The sequence below is a fragment of the Rhipicephalus microplus genome, chromosome 9 (assembly GCF_043290135.1).
Source record: "Rhipicephalus microplus isolate Deutch F79 chromosome 9, USDA_Rmic, whole genome shotgun sequence".
NCBI lineage: Eukaryota > Metazoa > Arthropoda > Arachnida > Ixodida > Ixodidae > Rhipicephalus > Rhipicephalus microplus.
The window spans coordinates 33,641,789-33,657,572 of record NC_134708.1 but is presented as its reverse complement, the minus strand read 5'-3'; the positions used below and the strand labels follow the sequence as shown (position 1 = coordinate 33,657,572).

General features: G+C 44.9%; 1 protein-coding gene across 2 annotated transcripts in view; it reads left to right on the top strand.

Moving 5' to 3' along the window:
* The window catches only part of LOC119163685 (uncharacterized), a 295,971-nt gene that overhangs the window by 215,461 nt on the left and 64,726 nt on the right, over window positions 1-15,784 (top strand). For both annotated transcript variants that reach the window (XM_075873441.1, XM_075873442.1), the window contains exon 2: window positions 8,804-9,030. In XM_075873441.1, coding sequence (XP_075729556.1) covers window positions 8,804-9,030 — 227 coding nt within the window. The remainder of the gene's footprint in view (window positions 1-8,803; window positions 9,031-15,784) is intronic.

Genomic DNA, 15,784 nt, shown 5'->3' with positions numbered 1-15,784 from the left:
CTGAAGTTTTATTGCTTTCCCGATTTTCCCGAAAAGGGCGAAGTTCCCTAAAGTCTTCGACACGTGTCACCTACAACGTTGTCGGGCCATTGCGTGCCAGCCAAATTAGAGATTCTTTATTCAGCTTAGAGATTACATCTTTGTAAGCCAATTTCATTTCGTTCTTTGCTGTTCTCATTAATTACGCTGGGAATATTCCATTGCGACTTACTGCCATTTTTTGTGTTAGTTCGATTCACTTCTTAGCTTTTTTCTTCTTGCTCTAAAAATAAAATATTTTTTTGGTATCTAATTGCGCTTGTTCGTTGTTGGCCTGACAAATTGCGCTAGGATTATATTTGTTTGATTTAATTGTCCTTTTTATAAACCGTAAGATCTTGCTTGTAATCTGAGAGATTACTTCTTTCTTGTTCTTTGATTTCATGTCGTTCTTACCGTCGTCATTATTAACACTTGAGCTAGCACATTTCGATCTTAGTATACTTTTTAAGAACCTCAGCCTTAGCAAGGACCCTTATTCTTTTCTTAGAGGTAACATACTTCTTTTTATATTGCTTCACTGCATCCACTGATGTCCTCAATAATTACACTGGGATTATCGCACTGCAATTTATTTGCTTTGTGTTGTTAATCTGATGTATAGACAGCGCGTTAGTAACCCCGCCAAATGGACCTAGTGCTTATAAATCATTCGTGCTGACCCGCAGGTCGCGGGAAGGGATCCCAGTCGTAGTTGCTGCATTTTCGGTGAAGGCGGTAATGCTTGAAGTCCCTGTGCTTTGATTTAGGTGCGCGTTAAAAACTACAATTGGTCGAGAATGACGAAGTCCTCCTCCACAGCTTCTCCCATAATCATATCGTGGCTTGCACACGTGATACCACAACAAGTAATATTCTTAGGAAATAGTATTGCCTTCGCGAAATGTCTGTTATTAACAAGTGCGTTTTCTGCATTTGGAAAAAAAGTTGGTGACCGTGAACTGAAAATTCAGTGCATGCTCTGCGAATTATCTCATTAAGGCAGCAACCCGTATGCTAAATGTGCGACATTTCGCAAGTTATGCGGATCGCCACTTTTTTTCCCTACGTCTTATTTAGCGCCGAAACCCTGATCTCATCAGATTTTTACCGCCTAACCTATGCAGCAACACGTTCTCAATAAAGAACTAACGAGTAACGTCAGAAAGTTACTCGGAAAATAATTTGTTACTGGCAATGCCTTACAAGAACCTAGTTATGCCCAATACTTACTGCAGGGCAACTGGCTATTATATTTACTGAACTGGCTGCTATGTTAGTCGGCTGAAAGGCACATGATTCGTTACGTCATAGTCGCCCGTATTTATTTGATGCCGCACCCCCCTGACGACCACCGGCGAGAGAAGACGAAATTGTTTTCTCGCGAGGAACAGTGTTCCTCAGTTTCCTTGCCCCTCTCTATAGAACAGGTGAGGCTGCAAAAACGCGTAAAATCAAAATGAAATAAAGAGAACCACAGAAAGATGGGAGAAAAACCGAAGGCAGATCGTTTATCGTCTCCCTGAAACGCCAAAAAACCTATTTGTCCTTTTATATTTTCTTTTTACCTCAGGATTTCGTAAGCTTTCGTGACAGCAGACCCTCATCTTTCCGATATCCACGCGCGACACTTGGGGTTCAAAGCGACAGTCTTATATAGGCTCATGGAGGCTCAGTGAGTGCAAACAGAAAGACATCTGTAACCTCTTTATATCTATAGTTACAGTCACATTCTGCTTCTGGAGATATTTATTTGTTGTTTATTGTCTCTCCGGCATTACCCTATAAACCCTATCGCTGCTTAAAAACACAGGTGCTAGATGGCTTCTGGTTCCGGGTGCCAGCCTAGCTATAGCAGTATTGGCGAGGAACAGATGTGTTAACGAGTAGCCAGTTCAGCTTCAAGTGTTTTTTCCCGGTGTCTGTTCAAATGTTTCAATTACACATTTTTAAAGCTACATACATCGTTACAAGAGTTAGTCCTTAACTTTTAGCATCTTCTTTTACCTGAAAGCGGAAAAAAGTCTTTACTTACTCTAGCACAACTTAAAACACAACATTTTTGTTTTGGTGTGATAGAGTATTAAATGTAGTGAGCGCAAGTTTATTGGGTAGCAATACCTGCTGCTATTACTATGTTGAAACCAACCTGATATCTGTCTCGTTTAAAGCCATAGAGATATATATCATGGTATTCGCCTGTTTGATCTTACTGTTACCATGATGCCGTCTGCCTCGCTGCTGCTACAGCGCTGCCATCTGCATTTCTCCTGCCATCGCACTTAAGCTGTAACTTCTAAACGAGTGCTGGCGCCTATACACACTCACTTTACGATCCCAATGAGGTTTGTGTTTCCGCACTGATGTTACAGGGCATGTCGTTTCTAGCTTCGTCATATATACTGCTGAGCTATATATGTAAGTAAAAAAAATTATAGAGAAGACGGGCATCTGAAGGGACGAAATGTCGTCGAACGGGGAATGACGTTGGCGCCTTCGACTCGGTGAAGGAACATGCTCTGCCAGTCCAACCATTTGATTAAAAGAAAACTATGAGGTTTTATTTGCTTTCTTTTCTGTACACTTCCAACATTTCTTTACTCCATCTCTTATTTTGTTTACATGGCATAAACACGAATTCACTGCAGTTTAGCAACGTTGCATTGTCACTGTTTAATTTGTTGTTGTTGTTGCTGGTCAAAAGGTAAACAAAAGAAGCTGACCAAAAGACGGAAATTTCTACGTTTTCGTCGGTGCCTTACTTTTAACTTTTGACTACGATTACTCCCGACCAGACGAGCTTTCGTCAAACTCTAGATTTCATGTTGTTCTTGTTATTCCACGTTATGGCACATGAAATGGCGCGCTTTTTGACACTTCCAGTGAGCCCGCCTCAGTAGTTTAGTGGCCAAGGCACTCGGCTGCTGACCCGCAGGTCGCGGGATCAAATCTCGGCCCCGGCAGCCGCATTTTGGATCGAGGTGACGTGCTCGAAGCCCGTATACTTAGATTTAGGTGCATGTTGAAAAACACCAGATGGTAAATATTGCCGGAGCCCTCAAATATGTGGCGTCTCTCGTAATTATGTGGTGATTTCGGGACGTTAAACTCCAGCAATCCTTATTGTTACACTTCAATCGGCTTTTTGGGCACCCTAAGTCCTTCCTATCTGTGAGGTGATGATTTTCTCTATACGTATGGCCCAACAAAACTGTAGTGTGGGTGCAATTTTGCTAGCATATGTGTTTTCGGGAACTGAATCCCTAATTATTTTGCGTTGCCTTCTGTAGGGGGTGTTTCATGTTCAAGCACTACACCTGTCTGCAGATGCGTGCACTACTGTAGCACGTAACGCGCCGCGGAAAGCTGCCTCCAGAGAACACCCCTGTGTAGCTCCAGTGTGTCGCGGCCACATTTTTTTTTTCTCTATTATTACCGCAATACGTAGTGTTCTCGCCTAACCTCTTTCTTTCTCGCTTTTTTTGGAGCGAAGGCCACTCACCAGGCCCCATAACAAATTTTAGTTAGACCGTGGAAGTTGTTGTGTGTCCGATCAGAAGCTTTATGCTACGAAAATTTTTTTCAATCGGTTCATTACAAGCTGAGAAAACGTTTTTTTTTTTTGCTTTTTTAAGCAGTGCGAAACGAGCATTAGAAGAGGCGGGCTCGAAACCCTTGCCGCTTCTCCGTGTAGCCCCCGCAAAACAAATATTTTCCCTCTCTCCGGCATCCAGCCAAGAGGTCACGTGCGCATGACGTACCTGAACAAGCGCAACCCCTGCGCACGCGAGTGGCGCTGTTTTGTTGACCAGCATGTTGACCAGCGTTATTTTGTAGTCCAGTGCCTGTTACTGTGGGATGGTTTGGAAACGCTGGCTTAGACGCGATAGAACAGATGAGCACAATGAGTGCGTGAACGCGTAGGAGCATTACTTTTGCTTTCTCGGCTGTCGTCTGCTCCGGCAACCTAGGAGGCGTTGGCTCCAGTGATGTGCTGACCACGGGGACATGAACGCATGCGAAACGCCGGCACATTATCCCCGCATCTTGTTGTAAACACGGGAAACTATCAAAAAAAAAAACGGACGCGCACACTTCCTTAAAGCGTTTCATTATTTATCTCAAGTTATGATAATTTCTTCAAGCAACAAATTACATAAACCACGCATGTCGTCTTAAACAACTATTGCTATGTCACGTGCCACTGTTGGCAACATCAAAACACAGCCGTCTACGCAGAGCACAGAGCTTCCCAATATACACTATAGGGAGCTCTGGCACTAGTGTCTGTGGGAGCTGCAACGCACGGCGCTTCAGCGAGCAAGGGAACGATGAGTAGCACACACATTTGTCGAATCTTCGTACTTCTTGCCTGCTTTTGGCTCCGTGTGTGTTCGTGTGGCTTGAAGCTGTTTTCTCACGAAACAAAAATCAGCAAAAGTTCAGCGGTTGCGCTTCACCACCTTATTCTTTAAGACTTATCTTTCCAAATCGAGTCACGAAGTTCAACAAAGGTGAAATTTTTCTTTCAAAAGAAAACCAAAACACAGCAATAAACGAAGCCGCAAGTACAATTCGCCACCCGCAAGTACTAAGACTAGGCAAATGTGTGTACTACCCATCATTCCCGTAGTCTCTGAATGATCGCAGTGACAGAGTCCCCTTTAAATAATTTTAGGAAACTCTATGACGTAAAGGACCTGGCTCACTGCACTGCCGTGTACGTAGCCAGTTAAGCGTGCATGTCAAGGCCTCATTCAAGGCGAAATGAAGGCGAAATTCAAGGCGAAATCAAGGCGAAACGAAGGAGGTGCAGCGTTCATCTCAAAATTTGGCCAATTTCCACAACGCACAGCGTTGCGTATTTTAGCAGACGTGATCATAAACGCCCCCATCTACGAATGGCGCTTTTCAGCTCAAAATTGTAAAACCTTGTGAGTGGCCCTTTAAAGGGGCCCTCTAACGCTTGAAAACATCGGTGCCGACTGCATAACACGTAGTGGCGCTCGCCGGAACTACTGCGAGCGGAAATGACGCCGGAAGGTTGCCGCCATATGATTGGATAAATGTAACGTTAAATGTGATCACTGCAATGCATCGAAATGGGGATTAGTATTAGATTTATTTTTTCATTAGCATAGTTTTTCACTCAAAGCGCCAAAGAATTAAGCTCTCTGACTTTTCCAGCTTGAAAACTGAAAAGATGATCAAAGCATGCGCCGAACGCCATGTGCAGGAGGAAACGCGCCAGTGACGCTCCGAGTACCGTTATTTGAAAAAAAAAAGTGTAAGAGCGTTGATATATATACGTGATTCCAAAAAGAAAGACCAGTAAAGCTACAAAACATTGTAGAAGCGTTCGCGAGCTAGCTCATTTCGCACGTGTCGTTCCCTCTTCAGTACCACATTGTTACCATCGCAACGGCGTTTTTAATATGCTTGACGTAACAGGCGATATCTCATGTGAGCTTCCTGTACAGTAGCGCTTTCAGTTCATTTCGTTGGGAAGCCTTCCGACGCCAGAGGGTGAAGGAAACACGGTAAGGTGAGCCCACGAAAATCGAGTTGAGGGTAAACAATAATTTCATTGTATTTTGATATCTCTACGCTCAATAACTTTGCACTGCGTGGCCCTATCGCTGCCTTTCTTGCGGCACTTATCCCTTAAGCCGTCAGTGTACGCAATCAGCTAGAAAAAGATGTAAAACTATGAAATCGTGAAAAGTGTTAGAGGGCCCCTTCAAGGCGTAGGTCGTGCGTCTCCTGTATGTAGAAGCCACCTCTCTTTTTAGTCCTAAATGTACACTGAATGGCGGTACCATGAATGGCGGTATGATGAATATCTCAGGAAAAGATGCGAGATGGTGGCACTTGGAGTGTTCACTAGATGGACGCACGAACGGAAAGACATACATACAGAGGGGCATGAAGACAGATGGGTGGACTGACAGAGGGACGAATGAACATACTGTGAGGATGTGCCTGCAGCGAGCAGCATCGCCAACGCCCGGCTCTCTCGGCTCGTTGCTGTGCCGATCTCTGGACCATTCTTCACGCTGTCTTATCGCTGTCCTTAACGGCTAATAAGCCTCTTCACATACATACATACATACATACATACATACATACATACATACATACATACATACATACATACATACGTACATACATACATACATACATACATACATACATACATACATACATACATACATACATACATACATACATACATACATACATACATACATACATACATACATACATACTTACTTATGAAGGGACGGACGCGGCCAGCGGATGATTCATGGCTTACCGATAAAACCCTTCGAAACTTCGCCCCACTCATCATCCTTCACTCCGTAGATATGATGAGATTTTTCTTTCCTTTCCTGCTTTCGTTCTCGCCTTGCGCTATTCTCTCACCAAAGTTTTCCCTTAGTCCATGGTGAAAATAGTACCATAATCTCTGCATTTAGTGGCTCAACATTTTGGTTGTATAACAGCAAGAAAGAACGGTCATACGTACGTATCGAAGCAAGCACGAAATGTGCCAACGTAAAATGACAGGGGACTTCAATAAAAGATCAGACTTCCATATCAGAAGCAGCTAATCAGCGGCCACGCCAAAGTCGAGAAAGCATCAATTACCGTAGAACGGCACACACGAATACACATCTGAGCGGCGACCTTTTCAAGGCCGTGTTTTCGTAGTTTCCTGACACCGTTATATTTTGTGCAACATCATCATGTAAACATCAACAACGGCTTGGTACATGATTGAATCAGGTCTCTGTAGATATTGGAGCTCAAACACACGGGACGGCTTTAGGCTCTCCTATAGTCGAGTATTAAGTACTCGAAATCGTTAACCACTTTTTTCTAAACAACAGATGACGAAGTGTGAGGCCCATAGTATAGTACAAGCTACTCTAAATTGTTAGCCCCTTTTCCTTAACAACAGATTTTTACGGTGGTTTGTGCGTTGTACGGGACGGCTTTATGTGCTCCCATAGTAGAGTACGAAGTACTATAAATCGTTAACCACTTTTTTTCTAAACACTCAGTTGATTCTGCCTTTTTAACACGGCTCGCCACCTTGGCATGATCTTGGTATATCATGTCCCGGTGGCTCTACCACGAAGTTGATGCATACCAAAAAGAAGTATGTGCACCTACCCATTTTACTCATTGAGTTCAATTATACGCTTTTGTTATTCTGTTGACCTGATTTCTGGTGTTTGCTGTAAGTGGTAATGTTAGTTTTTGTTCTGTGGTGCTGCGATGTAAACCTGTGAAGACGTGAACGTATTCCTGAGTACTGATTCGTCACGCATAACCTATGCTCTGTACATAGTGTAAATGAATTTCTTCTAAACGGGGCTCCCGTTGACGCGGCCTCATGAAGTGTGAGGCCCCCGGAATGGCTTTACGCTCTCCCAAGAAGAGTATCAAGTATTTCAAGTCATCAACACTTTTTTACACATACATCATATTATAAATAGTCGAACCTTTGTCCCCAACACTCGGCTCTTTATATGTGACGAGAAACTCTTTCGGTATTTCACGGGATCGATTCCCGGCTTAGGCGACTGCATTTTCGATGAAGGCGAAACGCTGTATTTTTGTGTGCTTTAATTCGGGTGCACGTGAAAGAACTCCGGGTGGTCGAACTTTCTGGAACCCTGCACTACTTCGTCTCTCACGATGATATGGTTGATTTGGACGTTAAAGTAAACATATTATTATTAATATTATTATTATTGTTATTATTAATTCAATCATTACAGACTCTGCCTGCCCTGCCTAATTGTGTTCGTCTTTGACGGACGCTCAAAGCTTGTCTTTCGGCTCACCTAGTCTTTGTAGCCTGATGTCTCACTCGGCGTCGGCAGAAATACCATGTAAATGCGAAAAATGTACATATTCATGTTTTATTTCTGCTTTTTGTTCAGGATGGAATGTGCATATGTGTACTTAACTTTTCGTGAAAAATCTCTCTCTCTCTCTTTCTCTCTATGTTTGTGTGGAACGAAGATTAGACGTATCACCTCCACGTTCCTCCATGTTTTGTCCTCATGAAGCTCAACTCTGTTTTTGTGTTGTCGTAATCGCATGCCTAGCAAGCAAATGTCATGATGTTACGTTGAATTGTTATTGACGTTAATTGTGTGTGGGGTAGTATATTGTTCCAAACACAGAATAGTGTATCATCTTAAGTGGGGACGGCTACGTTTGCCTTACGCAATTTGTTCATGCCAGATGTGTCAGCTTGTGGCGAAAAGATAACAAACGGATTGTTGATCGGATGAATTGAACCCTCTGCATGGTCAACATGACTTCACTTAAACTCAGTCTTCCGCGTGTCAACGTAGCTGATCGATCTGATGAAATCACTACAGTGATAGATAGGTCGTTCGACGTTTGCTTTGTTTCTAGCAACTAATCCAACAGAAACCTATTTGCGCACGCATCAGGAGCATACCCATCGTTTTACGTGAAAAAGAAACATGGCTGTCTGCACAATGACAAAGTATTTATTTTTATACGAATTACAATTAGTTGCTGAAACACACAAATAACGAATCACTTCACTTTCCCTCTTCGAATGTTATTTTGAGTGCCTTGGAATGGGGTTATGAGAACTGGATGCATTTTGCGACGGTGCATCAGATTTGCGCCTGAAGGGAATATTTTCGGACGTGTAGCTTGCGCAAAAGGGCTTCCCGTGTTACGTGTTTATTGGTGTTAATGTATTTCTTTATTATTTTCTCTCTCGATGCAGGCGTGCTGGTGTTTTGGTCTCCATTCCACGATCCACGGGTGCACGAGAACGCACCTGCAGGTGTTCACGTGACCACCGTACGAGCTCTGGACGAGTCGGCACCCGGAAAGCCAGTCGCCTACAGTCTCCTAGACGTCAAGGACTCCACTTATTTCCGCTTGAACTACCTGACGGGGAATCTAACTACAGCGCTGCCCGTCACCAGAAAAGTCGGCGAAAAATACGAGGTGAGTCCGTCAACCAAGGTCTGCGTAGCGATTGTATGTGCGGTTTTATGCTGGAAGAGTATTGCGGCGAAAATAAGAACTGCGTGCGCGTTACGCTAATTTTTCGGTGGTTGGCGTACTTAATAAAAGAACAGGGCTGATCTTTGTGTCATGGATGAGTTGCAAAGTATTTGCAAAAAGCAGCCAACGGCCACCATTGTGCATGAGCGGCTCCGCGCGCTTTTGCGGACCTGCATACCACCTGGATCACTCAATATGCTCATATAAAAAAAATGGCGGTGTATGAGCTTGCTGTACTGGTAAAGGTCCTCGAAAGATGATAGTTTTCAGTCTTGAGAGAGATAATAAAACGTTTATTTGACGTTCTGCACGAGAAAAATCGTGAATAGGCGCTGTGTGGAATATGAACGCCATATAGCAGTAATTTCATGAAACGAACTTTTTCTAGAACGTTAAGACACTGGTAGGTGGCTGAACCATGTGGTTTTAGTGATGCGTGGTAAACATCCGTTTTCTTGGTCATGTCGTCGCATTCCCAGGGCCACGTAATAGACACTGTGGTTTTTATTATTACGTATCTATGCATTTTAGAAATAAAGAAATTCACTACCTATTGACCCCGTACTGATGTGCAAAAATATGCGTAATATTTGTTTCTTGGATCGATGAGGTCGGCACGTATGAACGCTAAAAACGACATCAAGATGGCTGGTCGCTTAGGAAGGGGCAACATTTTCTCCATTCTGCTTAATCAGGTGAGAAAGCAGAATGACACGCAGAGATAGGCAGAGAACAAAATTACTGCGTTGAAGCATCCCAAGAAAAACTGGAGTCTTTAGAAAACCGTCTAGCTCACGTTGATGCCTGTTTCAAATCGCATGAACATCGCGTTCTTGCATGCACTCATTTACGTTTTCAGGCACAATGGGGGATCAGCCCAGCGTTGCGCGAACAGTTCGGGCTTTTTGCAGTGTTGCTGGTATTTACGCAACTCGTCGGTAGCAATCGGTTTAACAAGAAATCGAAACGTGTCTCCTCTGATGTACTTTAGAGTTTTCTGCGCATTGTTTTGGCACAACAGCGAAAGAGTGCGTGGTAAAGCAACACTTGGCAACGTTACACGAAGAACGGCAAGTAGCGGAAGGGGAGAGGGGAAGAGTGCTTTGGGGAAGCTTTCTGTACTTTGCCATCTCCCCCCCCCCCCCCCTATAGGGAGAACCTTCCAAGTACTCTGTCTGTATGACAAGGCGTTGAAATCTTTTAACGAGCCTCTGGACAGTCCAATACTAGTAAGCGAAATTTTATACCGTAGCAGTGCTGCGAAATAGATTACTTGAGAAGCACGTGTCGAGCATGTTTTGCAAAGTCGCACGTAAAGGTTTACTGGTTAGTAACCTGTGATCTTGGCTCGCTTTCTAAGACATGCCTGTTACACAGTTATCTTGAACATTTTGTTGTGCACGTCAATAACTCCGGTTTTGAGAATTTATTTTGCTCTGTATCAATGAGTCTTCAGCAGTGATTCTGGCATGAACCAAACAGCATGAAGAGACCAGATGTGCGTCTGGTTGACCTCCCTGCCTTTCATTTTTCCCTTCCTCTTCCTCCTCCCTATACCATAGCAGCGCAACAGCTTGCCACAAAGCTCCTGTGTGTTCTCAACAGTGCATTTCATTAGGAGGCACTCCGAATCTTCGAATTAATTTCGAGTCAGACGCGTTATAGTTGGACATGTGGCATGCAAGTGTCGTAGGCGTTTAAGAAGGTTAGACTAATATTATTACGGAACTTCAAGTGACACCAGTGTCCCGATACTCTGCCCAGACACTGAGTGCTGATAACAGAGAGCACAAGAACGTGGGTGTTCATATGTACCTCCAATTAGCCTGCCAACAGCGACATTTAATTATATTCACCGAGAACGGACTCGAGCTCAATTTCGAAAAGCTTTCCCCAGACAAAACACGTTTTTTTGCGTCACTACTTCTTAACCGTACTATTTTGAAGCAGAAGTGGGCGAAACCCTTAATCCGATCAATTTCAGTCTCGGTTTGAGCCCGCAGGCAGCGCAGAACAAACTTTACACGGAAAGCTGCAACTACCCACTCTAGAGCTAAAGTGATACGGGACCGTAAGCTCGTCTAAGAAACGTCGAAAGCCGATAGAACGAAGTAATACCGAGAACTTCGTCAGAAGCGACGATATATCCTGCACCTTATGTATTTTTTGTGTTTCTTGAGATAGTTTCGTCAAGCAGTGGACAAGTTTAACTTAAATCACTGGTTGCCGCTGGCCTCCAGCAAACTCGTATGCAAATGTAACGTGGTGTGGATTACTTCTGAGAAGTGCACCCCCCCTTGCTTTGTTACTAGGGTGTTTGTTCTTTAGCGCTAACACCACCATTTCATCCCGCGTTTTTTTAAGCTCTATAGTCTGCGTGCACGGACGTGGATATACCTTCCCACAGACGGCTCCCAGGAGGCCGGCTATGATAGAAAGGTCTGGCCTCCCGGAATGCTATAGCGAGACTGCGAAGGCAGCCTTTATACTTCCGTGCGCAGCCTAACATGGCGGGGCTTCTTCTGTGAAAAGGTCCGCAATCCATTATAGATGTACAAGGGTAGCTAAAAGTTCTCAAGCCACACTGTCAACGAAGGGCTGTTTCAATCACGTGACCTTTACCGCATGCACATAGCGGTAAGCAATTGAAACTGACAAATGTCTGTTTTTTTAAACACGAAAGCGTTTTATGGCGAGGTCCACCAAGTATTCAATGACGCATTTTCGTCACGGAAGTGACGTCAAAAATGCGCACAGTCAAAATAGGAAGAAAAAAAATCACAGCATGTCCACAGGGTGAATGATGGAGACTGGGGCGAAGCTGAGTCCGCACGCAGCTGCCGAGCCGCTTCGGCCTCCCGTTCTCGTTTGCCAGGATCTTGTCGGTGCCGCCGCGCAGCTTCACGGCACGCTTTCGTCTCGCGCGCTCACATATCGGGGTTCCGTCTTCGAGCGCGAGCCGCCGCTGCCTTGCGCGCACGCCGCTCTGCAGCGTTGTCCACCCGCCGACCTAAACGCACGCGCGCGCCAGAACGGCTTTTATTTTACTACATCGCGCCCCCTAGCGTACGGCGCCGCCGACGAACACGCAATCGCCAGCGTCTTCGTGCGACGTCATTCATATTTTTTCGCGCACTCAAACATCGGGGTTTCGTCTTCGAGCGTGAGCCGCCGCCGCCTTGCGCGTATCATACTTTTAAAGACTCTTTCTTGGGGACCTTTGACGCCAAAATTTTGGTCTCTGTCTGTGTGTATGTGTGTGTGTGTGTGTGTGTGTGTGTGTGTGTGTGTGTGTGTGTGTGTGTGTGTCTGTACACTTGTCTGTTTTTCCACGGTAACGATACCCCCAACGGCACCAAACGATACCCCAAACGGCCAACCCCATCCGCAGCGTCCACCAATTGTGTTGAAGTTTCAGCGTTCATACTTGTGCGATTGTCAATTGACCGTATTCACGACAGGTACAGCGCCCTTAGCGGCGAGAGCCAAAAGCAAATTTGGTGGCTGTCCGGACAACGCGACAGCATGAGAGCCTGTGCGTTGTTTTGCACCTATTGCCTGCGAGATGGTGCACCGACAGGTTTCAGAGGCCACGAGCCACCAAAAATGTTTCGGGGTGGCGCCGTTGAAGTGTTTTCAGTGTGCATGTGTAGATGGCGCCCGTGAAAATGGTCAATTAAAATGCAATTATTGGACATATTTCAGACACCATAACAACACGTCGATATTTTGATGTGTGTCTTTATACTAGACAAGGCACACACAAGTAATTATAAGGACCGTAGCGTTAAACACGCTGCGCTGACAGTGCAACGTGGTGCTCAAAAAGGCTAGTGTTACAAACGCTTTGCTGAAATGACACGGTGGTGCCACCTGCCCGTCGCTTTGCGTTCTATACGTTATCGCCCCCGAGACAGGTGCGCACCTTTCTCCGTGGGCACGCACGCCTTCCTTCGTTTTCGAAGATAACTGCCTGATGGCGCTCGTGTCTAACGTGCTTCGATGTGCTCGTTCACCTTCGCTGCACGGATCGAGACTTTCTAGCAATACAATTCACCAATTTTTTTCGCACAGTAAATCAAATAAAAGTTTTGATAACGCTCTCCACACGCAAAACTATCGTCTCGCGACGACATTTGCAGTGGTACATGCAGATACGAGGACACTTTATTTATCGGCGAACCATGAATCATCCGCTGGCCGCGTCCGTTCGTCGTCTGCCTTTTTGTCTGTTCTACCCACGTATGGACGGACGCATGAATGGACGGATGCATCGACGAACGCAGGGACGAATGGACGCATGGACGAACACAGGCACGGGTGGATGAATGCACGAATAGATGGACACACGGATGAACTGACGGATGAACGGACGGACGCTCGGACGGACGCATAGACGAGCACAGGGACGGACGGATCAATAGAAAGACGCATGGACGGATGCAGGAATGGACGGACGCACGGATACACGAACGGGTAGGCGCACGGACACGGATGGACGCATGGACAGATGGACGGAAACACGGACGGATGCAAGCAAGAACGAACCGACGGACGGAAGCGCGGACTGACTGACGGATGCTTCGCCCTATTCATCATTATTCACTCTATATGTTGTGATTTTTATTATTTATCATACTACAAGTAACATTCTCTAGTATTTTACCTTTCAGCGTGTATGCATTTCGTTATGTGCACAAGTACCGTAGTCTACGGCTGGTTAAAGAACTAACGAAAGGTGGCTACATACGATTACAACGGGACGCTCAGCCCACGCCTTAAGGAGCTTCGCCCCTAAAAAGTTCCGTCATCGCAAGTCGAACCCGTGACCTTTGGGCTCATGTCAACAGATACCAGGCACACTGTCCACTGCGCCATGAAAACATAATTTGAACCCTTGGAATACTACAGTCTTCCTCTCAGCGTTCTTGGTAGAGTGCAGTAATGTATCATGACTGTGGAATCTGTGATTAGTTCCTTCATAGCGTCGTTTCCAAGCGTCCGTCTCATTCGTCGCATTTCTACTAGGAATATGTGCAATTTAGTCAACGCCAAACACTCTCCCCCCCTCCCCCTGATAGTGATCTGACCTCCAGCGTCCGTGTCATTCATAGCATTCATCCATACCACCAAACAAATAGCTCTGAAACGCATAGAGCGATGCTCCTGCTTCATTTGGATTATGGTGAACTACGGTCTGTTACAGCGTAAAAATCAAAGTAAGCTCCATCCACAGCAGTCACCGTCCCCCTGAGACAGACTTTTCACAAATGTGCGTGTTGAGAAAAAAGTGGGTAAGGAGTTATAGTACTCGGTACTCTATTTTATTCGAGGGTATTGCCAGCCAAGAGAACCATACGGTTTTTTTTATTGATACTAGGAAAAAGTTGTTAACGATTTAGAATGTGTTTAGAAAAAGTGCTTTATGATTTAGGGCACTTGGTACCCTACTATGGCAGAGCATGTAACCGTCCCGTGAGCCCCACGCTTCATAAGGCCGTGTTAAAAATAAGTGGTTACGTGAACAATAAACTTCCCTTTCTTAACGATTTACTGTACTTTCGCTTCTTTACGTAATGTCGACACGTTGCACGTTTTCTTAGGCATATGACTTGACCGTAGAGGCACGTGTTCATTTCGATATTTTCTGATCGAAAACTTGTACTTTTTGAAATTTTTATCAAAAATTGCGACTTGGCGGCTAAGCCAGACGCGACATTTTTACAAGAGCTGACGAACTTCTAAATCGCAATATGCGTAGTATGCGCATCATCAGCGAAAATGTGGGTATGGTTTAAACAAAACTTGCTCACGTTAATTGCACAGAATAATGTCAAGTGCGCTGCAATACTGGGGATGGAGCGTCTATTTACACTTAGGTCGTAGACGACCATAGAATAGTCTGGGTCTAAGGAGGCTGAAAAGAAACCTCCTTGTCTGCATCACGTCTGGATGTACTAACTCTGCATTTGCCGCTGACACCCACCCTGTGAAAAATCAGGGCTGGCCAACAGACAAGACAGAACACGCGTTCGGTTACCTCTGGTCGGACCGTGTCGTTCAATACATGACACACGTAGGCAACCTCAGCCCGAGTATGGTGGCTAGCCCAAGGTCAGCGTCCAATCAGTTCCGTTCTTCTGGCTGTCACATCGTTTTCTGTGGCTGCGCGCTGATTTAGGGCCACAAGGGTTTGTTTAATTATTGTTGATGGATGCAAGTCCATAGCTGGCCTGTAGCTTAGTGTGGTGCACAACCGGTGTGACGAATTTGCGCAAGTTGCACTTACTACAGAAAAGGGACGTACGACATATTGCGGCTGAACACTATCTGTCCTCTACAAAACTTCTTTTTCTAAAATATGATATTCTTCCAGTTTTCTTTTTGTACAACTACAGGCTGATGTTATGCTATAAAGAGTTTGTCATTGTACCAACACCACAATACATCTTGCTAAACTTAGCGTAAACACGTGTTCGACTCACCAGGCACAAAGAAGTTTGGACTGTACGCACCCCAAGAACCTTTTATGACAAACAATCATTGTCCTACAGACTACCTTCTTTGTTAAATTTTTTAAACCGCGAAGATTTCGATCCTTCCTCTAAACAAAACTGTCAGATTAAACACATCGCCCAACTGATACATTATCCTCAATGATACATCTCTCAGAATTTATGCCCATTCTTTCCTT